The following is a 22,635-nucleotide window of genomic DNA, read 5'->3' as shown; positions in this document are numbered from 1 at the left end:
GCATCAATATGGTTCCAGTACTAATGAATTCTTGTTTCTCTTATAGACCATCCATCACTCAAATGGCCCTCCAGCCTATTACTTCTCAATCAGACTTCTATCATGGACCACTCGATAGACCCGATTTTTAAAGGGGGACTCCAAACTGCTTGCCCCACATCGTCCCTTTTCAGCCTGAAGAAGCCAGAAAGATCTTCTTCGCCCCCCTTCCTTACAGCAGTAAGGAGTTCCCAAATTACTCTGACCTTGCCTCGGCGTGCTTCTTTGGTGTTATTCTTCAACATTGGGGAAGCAAGGACTCGTCACCGGTCAACAGCGGTAACACTAGGATCTTCCAAATTTTCAACCATTTTTATGTATTAGTACCCACATACTTATTTCTAGGTGACAAAACAAAATTATTAGATATATGTTCTCATTCTGGATCTTCCTTCAAAGGGTTGGTGATCTTAGATAAGTCACATCTCCCTTCTGGGTTTCAAGATTTCTTCCATTAAAAAAAAAAAAATACTTCCAGGGCTAGGGCTGTGGCTCAGTGGTAGAGTGATTGCCTAGCATGTGTGAAGCACTGGGTTTGAGTCTCAGCACCACATATAAAAATACATAAATGAAATAAAGTTCCATCAACAACTAAATTTTTTTTTTAAAAAAAATTACTTCCAAACAACTCCTGATCCTCTATTCTTTCATTTCCTATCTTTTTCTCTGGGACTGTTATTTATGTTCTACTAAGTCCATTCTTCCTACTTTCTCACTTTTGGGACAAATGGAAGATTTTAAACTTTATATTAGTTTGGTTTGAAAAACTACTGTAGTAGTTGCAATATATTTTCTTGTTCTCCCTTTCTCTAGTTCCCAAAACAACTTTGCCATCAGTCATTTTTCCCTCTAGTACCTCCAGAGAATATAACAGCTGACTCAAAATTGAGGCTGGATCCATTAAACCTCAATTGGTGTAGTTACTAATGCTATTGCTAATACTAGTATTCATCTCATGGTCCTAGAAAGCACAGCAACTATTCAGAATTGAGTCTATCTGAACTCCACAGAATCTCCCGGTTTCATTGCTATCTTTTACAATGAAGATTATTCTCTCCATAGAGAGAAAATTCAATCCTGATAAAACTTAAATCAGTTAGAGAGGCCTTAAGAAAACTATTAGAGCAGTGCTTTTCAAATTTTGGGTTGAAAAGGTTGATTGAGGACTGTGGTTGTGGCTCAGTAGCAGAGCACTTGCCTATCATGTGTGAGGCACTGGGTTCGATTCTCAGCACCACATATAAATTAATAAAAAATAAAGGTTTATCAACAACTCAAAATTTTTTTTAAAAAAAGTTGATTAAAAACAGAAACTTGCAACCAGTATTTTTTTTTAAATTTTTTATTGTTGGTTGTTCAAAACATTACATAGTTCTTGATATATCATATTTCACACTTTAATTCAAGTGGGTTATGAGCTCCCATTTTTACCCCATATACAGATTGCAGAATCACATCAGTTACACATCCATTGATTTACATATTGCCATACTAGTGTCTGTTGAGTTCTGCTGCCTTTCCTGTCCTCTACTATCCCCCCTCCCCTCCCCTCCCCTCCCGTCTTCTCTCTCTGCCCCCTCTACTGACATTCATTTTTCCCCCTTGTATTATTTTTCCCTTTCCCCTCACTTCCTCTTGTATGTACCTTTGTATAACTCTGAGGGTCTCCTTCCATTTCCATGAAATTTCCCTTCTCTCTCCCTTTCCCTCCCACCTCTCATCCCTGTTTAATGTTAATCTTCTTCTCATGCTCTTCGACCCTACTCTGTTCTTAGTTACTCTCCTTATATCAAAGAAGACATTTGGCATTTGTTTTTTAGGGATTGGCTAGCTTCACTTAGCATAATCTGCTCTAATGCCATCCATTTCCCTGTAAATTCTATGATTTTGTCATTTTTTAATGCAGAGTAATACTCCATTGTGTATAAATGCCACATTTTTTTATCCATTCATCTATTGAAGGGCATCTAGGTTGGTTCCACAGTCTTGCTTTTGTGAATTGTGCTGCAATGAACATCGATGTAGCAGTGTCCCTGTAGCATGCTCTTTTTAGGTCTTTAGGGAATAGACCAAGAAGGGGAATAGCTGGGTCAAATGGTGGCTCCATTCCCAGCTTTCCAAGAAATCTCCATACTGCTTTCCAAATTGGCTGCACCAATTTGCAGTCCCACCAGCAATGTACAAGTGTACCCTTTTCCCCACATCCTCGCCAGCACTTGTTGTTGTTTGACTTCATAATGGCTGCCAATCTAACTGGAGTGAGATGGTATCTTAGGGTGGTTTTGATTTGCATTTCTCTGACTGCTAGAGATGGTGAGCATTTCTTCATGTACTTGTTGATTGATTGTATGTCCTCCTCTGAGAAGTGTCTGTTCAGGTCCTTGGCCCATTTGTTGATTGGGTTGTTTGTTCTCTGATTGTCTAATTTTTTGAGTTCTTTGTATACTCTGGATATTAGGGCTCTATCTGAAGTGTGAGGAGTAAAGATTTGTTCCCAGGATGTAGGCTCTCTATTTACCTCTCTTATAGTTTCTTTTGCTGAGAAAACACTTTTTAGTTTGAGTAAGTCCCATTTGTTGATTCTAGTTATTAACTTTTGTGCTATGGGTGTCCTATTGAGGAATTTGGAGCCCGACCCCACAGTATGTAGATCGTAGCCAACTTTTTCTTCTATCAGACGGCGTGTCTCTGATTTGATATCAAGCTCCTTGATCCATTTTGAATTAACTTTTGTGCATGGTGAGAGAAAGGGATTCAGTTTCATTTTGTTGCATATGGATTTCCAGTTTTCCCAACACCATTTGTTGAAGATGCTATCCTTCCTCCATTGCATGCTTTTAGCCCCTTTATCAAATATAAGATAGTTGTAGTTTTGTGGATTGGTTTCTGTGTCCTCTATTCTGTACCATTGGTCCACCCGCCTGTTTTGGTACCAGTACCATGCTGTTTTTGTTACTATTGCTCTGTAGTATAGTTTGAAGTCTGGTATCGCTATACCGCCTGATTCACACTTCCTGCTTAGCGTTGTTTTTGCTATTCTGGGTCTTTTATTTTTCCATATGAATTTCATGATTGCTTTCTCTATTTCTACAAGAAATGCCATTGGGATTTTGATTGGCATTGCATTAAACCTATAGAGAACTTTTGGTAATATCACCATTTTGATGATGTTAGTTCTGCCTATCCATGAACAGGGTATATTTTTCCATGTTCTAAGATCTTCTTCTATTTCTCTCTTTAGGGTTCTGTAGTTTTCATTGTATAAGTCTTTCACCTCTTTTGTTAGGTTGATTCCCAAGTATTTTATTTTTTTTGAAGATATTGTGAATGGAGTGGTTGTCCTCATTTCCATTTCAGAGGATTTGTCACTGATATACAGGAATGCCTTTGATGTATGCGTGTTGATTTTATATCCTGCCACTTTGCTGAATTCATTTATTAGCTCTAATAGTTTCTTTGTAGACCCTTTTGGGTCTGCTAGGTATAGAATCATGTCACCTGCAAATAGTGATAATTTAAGTTCTTCTTTCCCTATTTTTATGCCTTTAATTTCTTTCATCTGTCTAATTGCTCTGGCCAGTGTTTTGAGAACTATGTTGAAGAGAAGTGGAGAGAGAGGGCATCCCTGTCTTTTTCCAGATTTTAGAGGGAATGCCTTTCTCCATTCAGAATGATGCTAGCCTGAGGCTTAGCATAGATTGCTTTTACAATATTGAGGTATGTTCCTGTTATCCCTAGTTTTTCTAGAGTTTTGAACATAAAGGGATGCTGGACTTTGTCGAATGCTTTTTCTGCATCTATCGAGATGATCATATGGTTCTTATTTTTAAGTCTATTGATGTGGTGAATAACATTTATTGATTTCCGTATATTGAACCAGCCTTGCATCCCAGGGATGAATCCTACTTGATCATGGTGCACAATTTTTTTGATATGTTTTTGTATCCGATTCGCCAGAATTTTATTGAGGATTTTTGCATCTAGGTTCATTAGACATATTGGTCTGTAGTTTTCTGTCTTTGAAGTGTCTTTGTCTGGTTTAGGTATCAGGGTGATGTTGGCCTCGTAAAATGAATTTGGAAGTTCTCCCTCTTTTTCTATTTCCTGAAGTAGCTTGAAAAGTATTGGTATTAGTTCCTCTTTAAAGGTTTTGTAAAACTCTGCTGTATACCCATCCGGTCCTGGGCTTTTCTTAGTTGGTAGTCTTTTGATGGTTTCTTCTATTTCCTCAATTGATATTGGTCTGTTTAGGTTGTCTATATCCTCCTGACTCAATCTGGGCAGATCATATGACTTAAGAAATTTATCTATGCCTTCACTATCTTCTAATGTATTGGAGTATAAGGATTCAAAATAATTTTTGATTATCTTCTGTATTTCTGAAGTGTCTGTTGTGATATTGCCTTTTTCATCCCGTATGCTAGTAATTTGAGTTCTCTCTCTTCTTCTCTTTGCTAGCATGGCTAAGGGTCTGTCGATTTTGTTTATTTTTTCAAACAACCAACTTTTAGTTTTGTCAATTTTTTCAATTGTTTCTTTTGTTTCGATTTCATTAATTTCAGCTCTGATTTTCATTATTTCTTGCCTTCTACTTCTTTTGCTGTTGTTTTGCTCTTCTTTTTCTAGGATTTTGAGATGAAGTATGAGATCATTTATTTGTTGTTTTTTTCTTTTTTTAAGGAATGAACTCCACGCAATGAATTTTCCTCTTAGAACTTCTTTCATTGTGTCCCATAGATTCCGATATGTTGTGTCTGTGTTTTCATTTATCTCTAAGAATTTTTTAATTTCCTCCTTGATGTCTTCTATAACCCATTGATCATTCAGTAACCTATTGTTCATTCTCCAAGTGATGTATGCTTTTTCCTTCCTTCTTTTATCATTGATTTTCAGTTTCATTCCATTATGATCAGATAAGATGCATGGTATTATCTCTACTCCTTTATATTGTCTAAGAGTTGCCCTGTGACATAATATGTGATCTATTTTTGAGAAGGATCCATGTGCTGCTGAGAAAAAAGTGTAACTGCTTGATGTTGGGTAGTATATTCTATATATGTCAATTAAGTCTAGGTTATTAATTGTGTTATTGAGTTCTATAGTTTCCTTATTCAACTTTTGTTTGGAAGATCTGTCCATTGGTGAGAGAGGTGTGTTGAAGTCTCCCATGATTATTGTATGGTGGTCTATTAGACTCTTGAACTTGAGAAGAGTTTGTTTGATGAAAATAGCTGCACCATTGTTAGGGGCATATATATTTATGATTGTTATGTCTTGTTGGTGTATGGTTCCCTTGAGCACTATGTAGTGTCCCTCTTTATCCTTTTTGATTAACTTGGGCTTGAAATCTATTTTATTTGATATGAGTATGGACACACCTGCTTGTTTCCGAATTCCATATGCGTGATATGATTTTTCCCAACCTTTCACCTTCAGTCTATGTATGTCTTTTCCTATCAAATGCGTCTCCTCTAGGCAGCATATTTGTGGGTCTTGTTTTGTGATCCATTCTACTAGCCTGTGTCTCTTAATTGGTGAGTTTAAGCCATTAACATTTAGGGTTATTATTGAGATATGGGTTGTTCTTCCAGCCATATTTGTTTATTTATGTTACTAAACATGGTTTGTTTTCCTCTTTGATTATTTTACCCCCCTTTACTGTCCTACCTCCCACTGTTGGTTTTCATTGTTATTTTCCATTTCCTCTTCCTGTAATGTTTTGCCGAGGATGTTTTGAAGAGATGGTTTTCTAGCTGCAAATTCTTTTAACTTTTGTTTATCGTGGAAGGTTTTAATTTCATCTTCCATCCTGAAGCTTAATTTCGCTGGAAACACAATTCTTGGTTGGAACCCATTTTCTTTCAGTGTTTGAAATATGTTATTCCAGGATCTTCTAGCTTTCAGAGTCTGTGTTGAAAGATCAGCTGTTATCCTGATTGGCTTACCCCTAAATGTAATCTGCTTCCTTTCTCTTGTAGCTTTTAAAATTCTCTCCTTATTCTGTATGTTGGGCATCTTCATTATAATGTGTCTAGGTGTGGATCTCTTATGATTTTGCACATTCGGCGTCCTGTAGACTTCTAGGATTTGGGATTCTGTCTCATTCTTCAAGTCTGGGAAGTTTTCTTCTATTATTTCATTGAATAGATTGCTCATTCCTTTGGTTTGGAACTCTGTCCCTTCCTGTATCCCAATGACTCTTAAATTTGGTCTCTTGATGTTATCCCATATTTCTTGGATGTTCTGCTCATGGTTTCTTAACAGTCTTGCTGAGCTGTCTATGTTCTTTTCAAGTTGAAATACTTTATCTTCATTGTCTGATGTTCTATCTTCTAAGTGTTCTACTCTGCTGGTAGTATTCTCCATTGAGTTTTTAAGTTGGTTTATTGCTTCCTGCATTTATAGGATTTCTGTTTGTTTGTTTTTTATAACCTCTGTCTCCCTGTATAGTTGATCTTTTGCTTCTTGGATTTGTTTATGTAATTCATTGTTGAAGTGATCTTTCATTGTCTGATTTTGCTGTCTGATGTCTTCTTTGAGACTCCAGATCATCTGAAGCATGTATATCCTGAATTCTTTATCTGACATTCCATCTGCTGCAGCTATTACCTCTTCTATCGTTGAGTTGACCTGCATTGCTTGTGGTCCTTTCTTTCCTTGTCTCTTCATACTGTCCGCGTTCCTTTCTACTTGGTGAAACTGTTGTGCTATTGAATTTTCCCCCTATATATTTATATTGGTCTTGTATAGTTGCAAAGTCTCCCTCGCAGGCGCGGCCGCGGCTCTGCCCCTCCTCCAATTGGGGCAATGTGCCTACCACGCCGGCAGGCCGCTGGGCCTGCTCTGTTGGTCGGTAGCAGGTCCGCCTACCTTGCAGGCGCGGGCGGTGGCTCTGTCCCTCTGCGGGCCGCTAGGCTTGTTCTGTCGGTGGTCACAGTTCTGCCTACTTTTCAGGCGCAGGCAGCGGCACTGCCCCTCTGCAGGCCTCTGGGGCTGTTCTGCCGGTGGGTCGCAGGTCCGCCTACCTTGCAGGCGAGAGGGGGGCTCTACCCTTCCTCAGGCCACTGGGCCTGTTCTGTCTGTCGGTTGCAGGTCTGGCCTGTTCTGTTGGTGGTCACAGTTCCGTCTACCTTGCAGGCGCGGGGGGAGGGGGCGGCTCTGCCTCTCAGCAGGCCGCTGCTCCTGTTCTGCCGGTGGGTCGCAGGCCCGCCTACCTTGCAGGAGTGGTTGGCAGCTCTGCCCCTCCGCGGGCCACTGGGCCTTTTCTGTCGGTGGTCACAGTTCCGCCTACCTGGCAGGCGCAGGGGGTGGGGGGTGGCTCTGCCCCTCAGCAGGCCGCTGGGCCTGTTCTGTGGGTGGTCACAGTTCCGTCTACCTTGCCGGCGCAGGGGGAGGGGCTGCAACCAGTATTTTTATAAAGAATCGGAATAAAAATATCAATGCATCACATATTTGGGGGTAATTTTAATAAATCTTTTTATTCATTTATATACTGGACTATATTGGAAATTGAATTTTTCATTTGACATCTGTTTTTTAAATGGTTTGAGGGACTGGGGTTGTGGCTCAGTGGTAGAGAGCTTGCCTCTCATGTGTGAGGCCCTGGGTTCGATCCTTAGCATCACATATAAATAAAAAATAAAATAAATTATTATGTCCATCTACAACTAAAAATATTTTTAAAGTGGTTTGAAAACACTATTCCTGTCCAATTATCTCATTTTAATGATGGGGTAAAAGAGGATCAAAGAAGAGAAAGTACTTATTAGAAGTCACACACTAACTTAGAAGCAGAAAATAAATCTGTGCTTGATGGGCAATAGGCAATAGTTACTCTGGCTATAATTGACTAGGACCTAAAGTACATGAAACATCTACTGAATTTGAAATTAAGAAAGAAGGACAAGAGTGGGTAGTTCCACCTGAAATTTAACTCAGGAAGTAATCCAAGAGATGATAACCTTGAGCAGACTCTCCTCCTATCTGGATAAATATCATCAATCTGAAGTCTTACTGAGATGAGAATGACCAATTTGAGACTAGAACACACTCTTGTACTTCTGACCTCTAACTATATCCAAGCTCATTCTTATATTAGGACATTGAAGAAAGAGTAGTAGAGTGGAGTTCTGTGGAAGCTATAAGGTTTTTTAAGTTTGACCTTTAGAAAAAGAAAAAAGAAAATGCAAAAGACATATGAAATTAGGATCCCAAGTCAGAGCCATCATTTAGAAAAAACTTCAATGAGATCTGGGAAACTTTTTCAATCTTCTCTTTCAATCCTGCATTAATTTTTGTAATTCCTGTTTCTTCATACTAACATCTTCACTTAAAATCAAAGGGCTGAATATAAGTAAGTGATGCTTTCTAGCACAGTTGCAATCTGAGAAGAAAAGAAGCAGAAACAACAAGTTGAACCAGCCTAGGAAAAAGCCACAATGCCCCCAGCAGAGATGGTTAAAGGGGGAAGAAATGACAGCTTATAAAGACTGTTTGTTTGGAATTCCTAAGGGCTAAGAATCCCTGCAGTTTAAGTTTGTTTTTCATATTTTGCTCTCTATTTTTTCTTCTCTTTTTCATCATTTATTGTTTTTTTCTTTTTTACTTTTTCATAGTAAACTTGATTTTTGAATACCCAAGTTCAAACAGCAACTTAAATTCTACTTTATACTGGATTAGTGACTGCCAATGCTGCAGACAGACTGGGATAGGAGAGATTCTACTACACAGATTAGGGAGAAACTCAGGGAAGCCATGGTTTCAGCTAGTCCTCTGGGATAAGAATTGTGCCTGACAGGGAAGGGAAGTGGAACTGAGCAGGGTCAGAAGGAAAGTTTAATCACCACACCACTGCCCAAAAGCCAAGAAGAGGTTCTGGAGCACATTGATTCAGACAACTGAACAAGGGGTAAAACAAAATACACATTGGCCTAAAGGCAATCATGTTAGAGGGCTGACTAACAACCCTGACAGAATTTTACCCCAAACCCCCATCAATGACAAAGCCATTTTGAAAGTCTGTTTGAAGTGGGTAGCTTTCTAACACCATAGCTAATCAAGTTTAAGGATGAGGTGAGCTCAACATATAGATTCCCCTGACAAGTTTGACTGGTATGGGTCAGAGCTGAGAGCAAGCTGAGAGGTATGATAATTGTTTCCTCTAAAATTCCTAATAATTGGAAGATTCTAAATCAAAATAATGGAAAGAAAAGACTATTTAGAAAATTTCAGCAAAAAAAATGAATTTATGTACAACAGGTAGTATATTAACCACTGATATTAACTGATTTGTGGTATCTCCCTACATTTTTGCTTTGTCAGAGTTCTAATTTTAGGTATGTTGTCTGTTAAATAGATCTTCTCTTGATACCTTTTTCCTATCCTCCATCTCTATCACCTTACACTCTTCATCATTTTATTATCATTTTGACTTTGGTCCTGCCTTCCTCCCCTAGATTTTTTCTTCCCTTTCTCATGTTTTTTTTTCTTAATTTTCAATCACTTTTTCCAATTCAGCTTAGTGTACTATCATAAATTATTATCCTCTCAGCCTATTATATGTTACTTCTCATCTGTGTGTCTGTTTGTTCAATACAGTTATGGAGATTATTTTAAATAATTGTTATAGCTTATGTTGATATATTATTTACTTCCAAATTACCACTGTTACTCATTTTTTCAAAGTTATACTGAGTTGAAATTAACAGTTTGATTACATTGACTGGATAAGTTGAAGGTAACATATGCACCTACCTTGAGATTCATTAAAAGACAACGATCCAGTAAAGAACCCCAACATGAAAAACAAGTGGAAAATATCTCAAAAGTTAGGCAAACCTCAAGCCTGTGTGACCATATGAGCAAATAGATCAAGAATATGCCTCCAATAATTTATGACCCCTCAATAACTAAATCCACAGGTATTCATTTGGATTAGATCCCATAAAAAAATTTAAAAGTTGATGGTTAATAATTTCAATGAAATAAAAGAGGGTCTAAAGAATAAACTAAGATAGAAAATACATGAAGAAGAAAAGCACTTTAAATAGCCAAGTTATGGAGGTAGTCTTAAGTGTCCCACAACAGATGAGTGGATAAAGAAAATATACATATACACAATGAAGATTTATGCAGCCATAAAGAAGAATGAATCATGTCAATTTCTGGTAAATGGATTTAATTGGAAAACATCATGCTAAGTGAAATAAACCTGACTCAAAGCCAAGGGTTAAATATTTTCTCAAATATATGAAAGGTAGAGAGGAAAAATAGGAATTTTTTAAAAAGGAAACTTATGACAATAGTAGGGAAACCAATAGAGTATAGAAAGGGAATTCAGTAGGAGAGAGTAAAAGGGCATACTCTGTACTGAAGAATGAAGCCTACCAAAATATTGTATGTCTAAGTATGTAAATACCAGGATGAATCTTGTTTTTATATCAAAATACAATGCATGAATTTAAATAATAACTTCAACCATCAATAATAATAATAATAGAAGGGAGACCAGTAAAGTAGATCAATGGTCCCAGGGGATGAATGAACGGAGAGATAGGGAAGGTAATGGGGGATGAGAATGAACAAATTATATGTGCATATAAACACATGGCATACTGAATTCCAATATTATGTATAATTATAATGTACCAATGAAAGCTTACATGTTAATAATTAAAAAAGAATAAGCTCATGGCATTTGCAGGGAAATGGATGGCATTAGAGAAGATTATGCTAAGTGAAGTTAGCCAATCCTAAAAAACAAATGCCAAATGTCTTCTCTGATATGGGGGGGGGTGACTCAAAGTGGGGTAAGGAGGGAGAGCATGGGAGGAAGATTACCTCTAGATAGGTAATAGGGGTGGGAGGGAAAGGGAGGGAGAAGGGGAATAGCTAGGATGTTGGCAGGAGATGGTCATCATTATACAAAATACATGTATGAAGATGTGAATTTGGTGTCAACATACCTTATATACAAACAGAAAAATTGTGGGATAAAGGTGTATTAAGAATTATAATGCAAAAAAATAAGAGAGCTTATGTATAATAGCATAATTTGGTGAGAACATACTTTATATACAGAGTTATGAAAAATTGTGCTGTGAATGGATAATTATGAATGTTATGCATTCCACTACTGTCATTTATGTAAGAAATGAATATATATATATATATATATATATATATATATATATATATATAAAGAATGAAATGAATTGAAAAAGGGACGCAAGATTTAAGATAAGGGATGGATAAACTTTCAGGGAAATAATAACAGAAAAAAATTTAAACCATTTACAATGAGATGGAAATCCAAACACAGGCTGCATTCAAAACTCCCAAATAGATAAAAAATAAATTATCCATATCACATTATAATTAAAATCACATAGGCAAAATTTTAAAAGTCTCAAGACAGAAATATCAGATGACATTTAGAGGTAAGCAAATCAGATTTATTTCTGCCTTCCCAGCAGAAACAAATCATTCAATAAAAATTATGTTCGATTCATTGTACTGTCTTTCCTATTCCCATCCCTCCTCCCTTTCCTTCATTCCCCTGTATCTAATCCAATAAACTTCTCTGCATCTCCTCCCTACATTCCCTTGTTATGAGTTAGCATCCACATATCAGAGAATATTTGGCCTTTGGTTTGAGGGGACTGGCTTAATTCACTTAGCATGATATTCTCCAGTTTTATCCACTTACCAGAAAATGCTGTAATTTCATTTTTCTTTCGTTGTGTGTATGTGTGTGTGTATGTGAGTGTGTGTGTGTGTGTGTGTGTGTGTGTGTGTGTGATTTTCTTTATCCATTCATCTTTTGAAGGGCACCTAGTGTAATTTTCTGATTTTATGTATTCTAGGTATCAGCAAAGGAGTGGGACAACTGGGTCAAATTGTGGTTCCATTCCAAGGTTTTTTTGGTGTGTGGGGGTGGGGTACCAGGGATTGAACTCAGGGGAAATCAAATACTGAGCTACATCCCCAGCCCTCCTCTGTATTTTATTTAATAGAGACAGGGTCTCATTGAGTTGCTTAGAACCTCACTTTTTTCTGAGGCTGGCTCTGAACTCGCGATCCTCCTGCCTCAGCATCCCAAGCCACTGGGATTACAGGCATGCACCACCATGCCCCACCCATTCCAAATTTTCTAAGAAATCTGCATACTGCTTTCACCCTAATGTAAACAGAAATAACAGCTTTAACTCTTTCTCTGTGGAGCAACTGCCCCAGGGACTGTTAGATGCTATCAGATTGTGATGAGGGGGGTGGTTTGACTAATGGGTGATTGACAGCAAATTCTGGGACTGTTTTGATCAATGGGTTAAGTTCAAAGCCAGCCTCTGCAACTTAGTGAGGCTCTAAGCAGCTTAGTGAGATCCTGTCTCAAAAATAAAAATGACTGGGGATGTTTCTTAGTGGTTAAACACCCCTGAGTTCAACCCCTAGTTCCTAAAAAAGGTTAAATTATCCCTGTTTGCAAATATTATCCTATACTATGAAGAAAGACAGACAGACAGACACACACACACACACACACACAAAGACTTCTAGAGATGATAGTCACCAGTGTAAGATACAAAATCAGTAGTTTTTCTAGATATGATAATATATCTGATGAAAATTAAATCAGAAAATAATACCATTCACAATAGCCTCAAAGTAATGAAATATCTAGGAATAAACCTCTCTAAGAAAGTCAAAGACCTCTACAAGGAAAATTATAAAACACTGAAAAAAGAAGTAGAAGACACTAGAGAATGGAAAGACCTAACATGTTCTAGGTTAGGCAGAATTGTTATTATCATAAGATACACAGATTCAATACAAACCCCATCAAAACACAAATTACATTTTTCACAGAATTAAAAGATAGTCCTGAAATTCATAAGGAAGGATAAAAGACACAGAATATCCAAAACAATTCTGAGCAAAATGAGCAATGATGAAGTCATCACATACCCTCTTTTAAATTATATAGAGAGCTATGTAACAAAAACAGTTTGGCATTGCCATAAAAAAACAGACAAATGGACCAACGGAATAGAATAGAAGACACAGAGACAAACTCACAGAGATATAGTCATTTTATCCTTGGCAAAGGTAAAACATATGTTGTAGGAAAAAAATGGTCTTTTAAGCAGGTGTTGCTAGGAAAACAGCATATCCATATAAAAAGGAATTAAACTATATCCCTACCTCTTACTCTGTACAATACAAGTGAAACAAATACCTAGGAATTAAGCCAGAAACTTTGTAACTGCCAGAAGAAAACATAGGGTCAACACTCCAAGAAATCAGCACAGGCAATAACTTCCTTAATAAAAAAGTAAAAGCTTAGAAAATAAAACTAAGAATTAATAAATGGCATGCTATAGAATTACAAAGCTTCCACATAGCAAAGGAAACAAAAGCATGAAGAGGGAGCCTATATAAGAGACAAAACTTTTGGAAAATATAAAAACTCAAAAATCTTAACACAAATATAAACAACCCAATTAAAAAATGTAAACTGAACTAAGAAAACATTTCTGAAAAGAAGAATTAGAAATGGCTAATTATATGAAAAAAAAATGTTCAATTTTTTTTTCCAAACAGGGAAATGCAAATGAAAAATACACTGAGATTTATCTTCAGTTAGAATGGTAATCATGAAGAACACAAATAATAATAAATGATGGCAAGGGTGTGGGGGAGAAAGGAACACTTACATGCTGTTTTAAATTGGTTCGACCATTATTGAAATTAGTATGGATGTTCTTCAATAAAGTAGGAATGGAACTGTCATGTGACATTCTTATGTCACTCTGTATTTATTCAAAAGAATAAAAGTCAGGGGCTGAGGTTGTGATTCACTGATAGAGCACTTGCCAAGCATGTGTGAGGCACTGAGTTTAATTCTCAGCACTGCATATAAATAAATAAAGTCCATTGACAACTAAAAAAATTATTTTTAAAAAGAAAGAATAGAAGTCAGCATACTGTAGTAATGCATGGAATACCTTTGTCTGTCTGTCTGTCTGTCTCTCTCTCTCTCTCTCTCTCTCTCTCTCCCCTGACTGATCACAATATGATCACACTCTTCCACCATGATGTTCAGCCTCATCTCAAGCTCCATGGAATGGATCCAGCCTTCTATGGACTAGGACCTCTGAAACCTTGAACCCTCAAATAAACCTTTCTTCCTATATAGTTGTATTAGCTGGGTCCTTTAGTCACAACACCAAAAAATGCTGAATAAAACAATAATTTAAGTGCAAAACACACACACACACACACACACACACGTGCATGAACACAGCTTTGCTCATATCCTCTGTTGCCTGGATTAGTAATACTATCTCTTAAGAAACTTATTTGAGATTATATATATAAAAGAGCTATAGCCTTAAAGACTAAATTGTTCCTGAGCAAGCCCCAAGGCCAAGGCCTCCAAATATATTATTTTCCTTACCTTTCTGAGTTTGCGAATGATCAGGGTCAGAAGAAGCCAGAAAAGGGTAGCTGTCAGGCCAGTACAAACAAGAATGATGATTTCAATATTGGATTTTTCATCAGAGCCTGTAGAGTTGAAGACAGAACTTACTAAAGAAAAAATAGTTCACCAGAGATTCAGAGATAAAACAGGAGAAATGTACTGCCTTTTACAGAGCATGTTTGAATTCCAAAGGACTAATGTCAGTAGATCCCATATTTTGAGTGTGTGTGTGTATCTGTGTGTGTGTTTTAAATTTTTATAGCCTGTAAGGTTTACCTTATGAGACTTAGAGAAACAAACCCTTGGTAATTGTACAGATTGTCTCAAGAAATTAGTCAAAGACTTATATATAAGAATATGTGCTTATATATTTTTGACATCTATGTATGAATGCCAACATGAGATATGTATAGTTACTCTCTATCTTATTTGCAGATTTTCTAATACAATGATTAGATAATTGTGGGATATAGCCTGATTGCCTGAATTAAATCCTGGCTCTACCTCTTACTGGTTGCACAATTTGGACATGTTACTAGTCTCTCTATGACTCATTTTCCCCATTTAAAATGAGAATAATGAAAGGTCTGAGGGTGTAGCTCACTGGTATAGTACTTGGCCTAGCATATAGAAGACCCAGATTTCCATAAAAAGTTTGTTAAGGGCTGGGGTTGTGGCTCAGTGGTAGAGCACTTGCCTGGCATGTATGAGGCACTGGGTTCCACCCTCAGCACCACATAAAAACAAATGAACAAATAAAATAAAGGTATTGTGACCATTTACAACTAAAAAAAATATTTTTAAAAATTTGTTGAAAATATAAATGGCAATAATAAATACCACATAGATCTATCAAGCATGCTAAATGAGATCATGAGAATTGATTAACACAGTATCTAACAAATAGCATATTTCAACTATCTGTAATATTATTAGGTTCCTTTTTCCTGTAGTGCACCCTGTATACTATCTCAGTGCATTGGGGGATGGAGGAATTTTATTAAACCAGCTTATATGTTTTCCCTGCTATGCCTTGGTAGAACATAGCTGAATGAGAAAGTAGTGGCTTTGGGGATGCCAACATGCTCAACTAAAAACCAATAATATTTCTTCGAAAACATAATTTTGCCCCCGACAGTTTAATACTAATTGTAGTAGCATAGGAGATTGGAGTCAAAAGACTTGTCATAGCCTTTGGCAAGTATCTTTTTTTTTGAACCTCCTATTTACAAATGAAATGTGCTCAAAATCTAACATTTTATGTTTATATTTCCAAATATTACCCAATATTTTTCAACAAAACAAAGGGAATTATTATTTGGTAAATTATATTATATAAAGCATTGCCATATCTTCACCTTCATGTGTATAACCTTTGAGAGAAAGGTAAGGCAGCTGGTATTATTCTCAGTTCAGAAATTACAAAACTGAAATCAATAAAAGCTAAATGACTTATCAAAAACGACAACAATTTCATAACAAGCATGGTATTCTGGACTCAGATTTTCCATGCCATATTTTTCACATACCCTCCCAATGAAAGCAGGCATATTAAAGAAAATATTTTAGAGTATACCTATATTCACTGTCCTACTACACTGTGCTTCCACAATCAAATGCCTTTTTTAAATTGCAACCAGGGGCTGGGGATGCGGCTCAAGTGGTAGCGCACTCGCCTGGCATGCGTGTGGCCCGGGTTGGATCCTCAGCACCACATACAAACAAAGATGTTGTGTCTGCTGAAAACTAAAATAAACATTAAAAATTCTCTCTCTCTCTCTCTCTCTCTCTCTCTCTCAAAAAAAAATAAATAAATAAATTGCAACCAAACTCTACTACTGATTATCAATGTACACAGGAATTTTTAACTTACCCTCCACGGTGATAAGAGCTGTTGTGTGGACTTCTCCCAACTCATTGGTTGCTTTGCACAGATACAGGCCCTCATCTTCTTTTTTGGCTCTTTCAATAATTAGTGTGTTATTCTCAAAGAAGATCCCTGCATTAACAATGTCCCTTCATTATTATGTGAGTTATTTGTGCTTAAACCCATCTACAGAATATGTGAAGGCCACATCTCATTAGGTCAACAAGGGTCTCATTTCCAACTCATGACAGCCCAATGGAACTGCACCAACTAAGGCCCTCTTGATGGGTCTACAGGCTTTGAAACCAACAAACAAGATTTCAGACTCACCTGAAGCAGGGAGAACAGGAATTCCATTTTTCAACCAGTGGATTTGAGGGCATGGTATTCCACCCACTTTGCAATCCAGCAAAATCTTGCCACTGTGGTTGACCTCAATATTGGTGAGATTCTCAATAATGAATGGGGCAACCCTTTCTGTATAAATCAAGGTAAAGGAAGCCAAGATACTGAGGCAGGGTACCATAAATATTATATTGGATATTTATCCCATCCCACATATTTAACTAGACATCTAGATGGCGAAGTATTGTCATACTCAGAAAAAGGAAGTAGAGATACAAAGAAAATTTGGGTAAGTGTGGGGTGATCTGCATTTGTGTCCTTCAAATTATTCCTTATCCTCATACTTAAGAGGGCCATCTTGAGCCACTTGAGGGAAGAGAAGTAGCTTTCTAAGAGTGTTGGCATCAGGACTAAAAAATTCCATCACTAGATTTTTCCATAACTACTTTACCACAGACTCTAAAATTCATGAAATCATTTTCCTTAGAATGCCTCCAAAAGAACTCAGGAAGGAAAAGGCTGATTGAATCAGTCCCTAAGGAATATAAAATCCTAAGCCTTATACTGCTTCAGAATCCACCCAACAACTGGCTCAATTTCTAAGAGAAAAGTTCCTTCAATTCTACCTCTAATAAAGAGCTGAGTGTTGAGCTGCATCATGTTGGTGATATTCTTCTGTGCCCAAGCCTTGCACTTGTACTGCCCTTTATCCTGCTGAGTCACATTCTTGATCACCAGTGTCAATGAGATGGAGTAGTTGCTTCTGAAGCTTTCAGTGTCTATAACAGGAATCTTCTCGCCTAAGGGGCTGAACCAAGCAAGTTGATTGTAGATATATTTAGCTGCTTTGCATTGGAGCCGAGCATCATAGCCTTCAATCATTGAGACTAGAGGTTCTGCCTCCATGAAATCAGCCACATCTGTATAGGTGAATATAAGCAGGCAAGTGAAGCTGATGAATAGCACCATTCTCTCTTTCTTGCCAAATTGCAGAGTTAAACATACTCCCTTGATAAATGCCTAGTAGCAAAGAGCCAACCAATTTAAGTTTTCAGCATCACTTTCTGAGTTTGTTTTTAAACCCATGCTTAAAAACAGGAAAATTGTGCATATACATATAAAATGGTTAAACATATCTACTCAAACACCTATCATTCTTCAAGTTGAAAATGTGCAAAATATTTTCTTCTAGCTTTTTCAAGTATACTGTATATCAAAATTATCTATAATCACCAGAAATTCTTATATTAATCTAACTGTAACTTAGTACCCAATTGATTAACCTAACCCCATTTTTCCATTCTCATCTTCAGTAAGCACCATCCTGCTCTCAATTTAGAATACAACAGTTACTAATAGGGCATTATGTAAAAATGTGGATGTGTAACCGATGTGATTCTGCAATCTGTATTTGGGGTAAAATTGGGAGTTCATAACCAACTTGAATCTAATGTATGAAATATGATATGTCAAGAGCTTTATAATGTTTTGAACAACCAATAAAAAAAATTAAAAAAAAAATTTATGAGATCTACTTATTTAGGTTCCACATCTGAGTGAAATTTTGAGGTAATTGTCTTTGTGTTCCTGGCTTATTTTGGATAACATATCAATCTCCATTTTCATCCATGTTTTCAAAAATGACAGGATTTTATTCTATAGTTAAACCATAGTCCATTGAATAGACTGCCACATATTATTCATTCATTCATCAGTCAGTGGATAATTAAGTTGACTCAATATTTCAGCAAGTATGAATACTGTTGCAATAAATATGGGAGTGCAGATAACTTTGAAATGCTGATTTCATTTCTTTTGTAGACCAATCAACAGATGGATCTGTCTATCATGTATCTATCTATCTATCTATCTATCTATCATCTATCTACACAGGAGTGGGATTTCTGGATCACATGCCAGTTCTAATTTTATGAGGAACTTCCACACTATTTCACATAGTGGGTGTACTAATTTATATTCCCTACAACAGTGTGCAAATTTACCTTTTTGTGTATATGATTACCAAAACTTGCAATCTTTTGTGTTTTTAATAACATCTATTCTTACTGGAGTAAGGTGATATTTCATTATGATTTTGATTTGCATTTCTCTAATTTGTAATGCTGGACTATTTTCATGTACCTCTTCTATATTTTCAAGTATGCTTTTTAGAAATGTCTAGGTCTAATACCTATTATTATATCAGACCACTTTTTTGCTATTGAGCTTTTTAAGTTCCTTATATATTATGAATATTAACTCATGGTCAGATGTATAGTTTTCAAATAGTGCCTTCCATTCTGTCCTTCATTCTGATGATTATTTCCTTTGATGTGAAGAGGGTTTTAGTTTCCTATGTTCTTATTTTCTAGCTTTGATTTTGTTCCTGAGCTTTTCAGGTCTTGTTTAAAATATTCAATTAAAATAAACAAGATGATAAACCCTTAGGCAAAGTAACCAAATGAGAAAGAGGACACACTTTAATAAATTAAAGATTAAAATGGTGGTATTATAACAGACACAACTGAAATCCAGAGGACTACTAGGGAGCATTTTGAAAATTTATATTCAAAACAATTGGAAAATTTAGAAGAAATTAAGAAGTGCTTAAGATGTAAACCTACAAAAATTGGACTAACAGGATTTACAAAACTAAACAGACTCATGATGAGCAATGAAATTGAAGTACTAATAAAAAGTTTCCCAACAAAGTCCAGGATCCATATGGATTCATAGTTGAGTTCTACCAGATCTTTAAAGAATAACTAATATCAATGTTCCTCGAATTATTCAATGAAATTAAATGAGAGGAAATATGTTCAAAATTATTCAGTGAAGCCTGTACCATTCTGATACCAAAACTAGGTAATGGAATTTCAAGAAAAGAAATATATAGACCAAAAGTATAATTGATGAGTATTGATTCAAAATCCTCAATAATATGTTAACAAGTCAAATTTATCAAAACATTAAAAATATCATGCAATATAATCATTTGGATTTAAATCAATATGCCTCATAAATAGAATCAAGGGTAGAAATCATGTGATTATTGCAATAGATGCAGAAAAAAAAAAACTTCAAGAAAATTCAATACCAATTTATGATTAAAAATTACCATGAAGAAACTGTAGATAGGAGGAACTTACCAGAACAAGACAAGGATTTTCACTTTCACAACTGCTATTCAAAATATTACTAGAAATTTTAGTTAGGGCAAATATTCAAGAGCAAGAAATAAAGGATATACAAAATAGGAAAGGAAGAAGTCAAACTATAACTGTTTGAAGATGACATGATTCTATAATTAGAAGACTCTAATGGTTCTCCCAGAAGACTTCTAGATCTAATAAACAAATTCAGAAAAATAGTAGAATACAAAATCAACATAAAAAAATCAATAGCATTTCTAAACCCCAATAACAAATTTACTGATAAAGAAATAAGAAAAAAATAATTCAATTTATAATTGCCTCAAAAAGAATCAAATAAATAGGAATCAATCTAACCAAGGAGTTGAAAAATCTCTACAATGAAAGTTACAGAATACTTAAGAATGAAACTGAAGAGGAAATAAAATATGAAAAGACCTTCCACATTCACTTACAGAAAAAATTAACATCATTAAAACAGCCATATTATCCAAAGCAATCAATAGAAACAATATAATCCCCATCAAAACCAACAGTGAAATTATTCATGGAACTAAAAAAAAAAGTTCTAAAATCCATATGGAAGAACATAAGACACAAAATACCTAAACAAAAAGAGAAGTGCTCAAGGCATCTTAGTACTTGATTTCAAAATATACTACAAAATCATAGTAATGAAAGTAGCAAAGTACCTGCATAAAAACAGACACATAGACTAATGGCACAGAATAGAAGAAACCTACAGACCCACAATCCTCTGCTTCTTCACAAAGGGGGCAAAAGCACACATTGAAGAGAAGACAGCTTCCTTAACATAAAAAAATCAAACAACCCAATCAATACATATGTAAATTAACTGAACAGACTCTTCTAAATAAAAGATACAAATGGTGTAGAACCACAACAAGAAAATATTCAAAAAATTTACCTATCAAAGAAATGTAAATCAAAATTGCACTGAAATTTTATCTTACTCCATTTAGAATGGCAACCATAACTAACATTAATAATAAAAAATATGGCAAGAATGTTGGGGGAACAATAGGATTATACATTAGTATAACCAGTATAGAAATCAGTGTGGAGATTATTTGAAGGCTTAGGAATAAAATATGACCCAATTATACCATAACTCCTTAGAATAAAAGTCAAAATATTGTAGTGAAGGAACATCCCAGGTGGCAGTCAGTAGATTACTCATAAAGAAAATATTATACAGAGAGAGAGAGAGAGAGAGAGAGAGAGAGAGAGAGAATGGAATTTTACTCAGCCATTCAGAAGAATGAAATTTAATCATTTGCAGTGAAGTGGATGAAACTAAACATCAACAGGTTAAGTGAAGTAAACAATAATCAGAGTGTGAAAGGGCATATATTTTCCCTCATATGTGGAAACTACAGAGAAAGAAGGAAAACTAAAGGAGGAATTTCACTAAAAGAAATTGGAGACCAGCAAAATAGAAGTTCAAGGGGAATGAGAAGGGAAGGGAAAGGGGAGGTACTGGGGACTGAAACTGATCGAGTTATGTGATGTTCATGTACAAATATATCAAAATAAATCACACTATTTTTATAATTATTATGCACCAATAACATTTTTCTTTAAAATGAAACTTTCAAAAGAGTAACATCCTTAAAAAATTAATCCTTTAAGTTCAATATTTCCTTAGGAAATATCTGTTTATAGATGGTGTGAGTGTGTGTATTGTTAAAGACTCTTCTAAAATATTATCAGAACTAATAAATTAAGCCAGTAATGTTTAGGGATACAAAATATGAGTTTCTTTATCCATTCATCTGTTGAAGGGCTCCTGGATGTATCTGGAAACTATCATGCTAAGTGAAATAAGCCAGTCTCCTGAAATCAAAGGTCCAATGTCTCTCTGATATGTGGATGCTAACACACAACGAGGGGGTATTTGGGGAATAGAAGTTCACTTATTAGCAAAGGGGAAAAGGAGGGGGATAAGAATGGGAAACCCAGTGGAATTAATCTGATATGCCTTTCCTATGTACTTATATAAATGCACCAAAATGAAACTGGGTTTGTAGTTCTATAGTAGAGCCCTTGTCTTGCATGTGTGAGGCACTGGGTTTTATCCTTAGCATCATGTAAAATAGATAGATAGATAGATAGATAGATAGAGGTATTGTATCCAACTATTACTAAAAACCTATATATAAAAATATAAATGCACCGAAATGAATCTCCACATTGTGTACAACCACAAGATTGGGATCTAATTAGAATAAGATATAATCCATGTTTGTATAAATATGTCAAAATATACTCCACTGTCATGTATAACTAAAAAGAACAAACAAAAATATCTGAGTTTCATTTTAAATGCTAATGGCAGAGAACACTTTGCCCACACACTAGGCACAGCACTAAATTACTTCCCAGGTGGGTATGGGAGAGTTTTATGATATTTATATGTAAGGTTCCTATTATGAAGAGATAACACATGAAGTTTCTTGACTGACATGACAAGGTAGAACAGTTTCCTTGACTACAAGTGTCTTCACTACTCCAGTATTATCACAAGAGTACCAAACACTCTAAATGTCTGCAATTAGAGATTGTTAATATATGTATTGTCCAATTTACAATGTGTATGTACAGCCATGATCTCAAGTTAATTCTCATTAAAAAAACGGATACAAGTAATATTATCAACTTCTTTTCAATGATGAGAAAAACTACTCAATAATTGAAATAAACAACACTGATACCCCAAGTACATTGGTTTT

General features: G+C 35.8%; 1 protein-coding gene across 5 annotated transcripts in view; it reads right to left on the bottom strand.

The window, feature by feature from the left end:
• The window catches only part of LOC124090050 (vascular endothelial growth factor receptor kdr-like), a 303,001-nt gene that overhangs the window by 135,328 nt on the left and 145,038 nt on the right, over positions 1-22,635 (bottom strand). For all 5 annotated transcript variants that reach the window (XM_058578313.1, XM_058578318.1, XM_058578317.1 and 2 more), the window contains 4 exons: positions 17,357-17,650; positions 16,716-16,862; positions 16,392-16,517; positions 14,495-14,601 (listed from right to left, as the gene is read on the bottom strand). In XM_058578313.1, coding sequence (XP_058434296.1) covers positions 14,495-14,601; positions 16,392-16,517; positions 16,716-16,862; positions 17,357-17,650 — 674 coding nt within the window. The remainder of the gene's footprint in view (positions 1-14,494; positions 14,602-16,391; positions 16,518-16,715; positions 16,863-17,356; positions 17,651-22,635) is intronic.

The sequence above is a fragment of the Marmota monax genome, unplaced genomic scaffold, assembly GCF_021218885.2.
Source record: "Marmota monax isolate L192 unplaced genomic scaffold, Marmota_monax_Labrador192_F-V1.1 WCK01_AAM20220418_F8-fsc00134, whole genome shotgun sequence".
Lineage (NCBI taxonomy): Eukaryota > Metazoa > Chordata > Mammalia > Rodentia > Sciuridae > Marmota > Marmota monax.
This window is presented reverse-complemented; position numbering and strand designations above follow the sequence as displayed.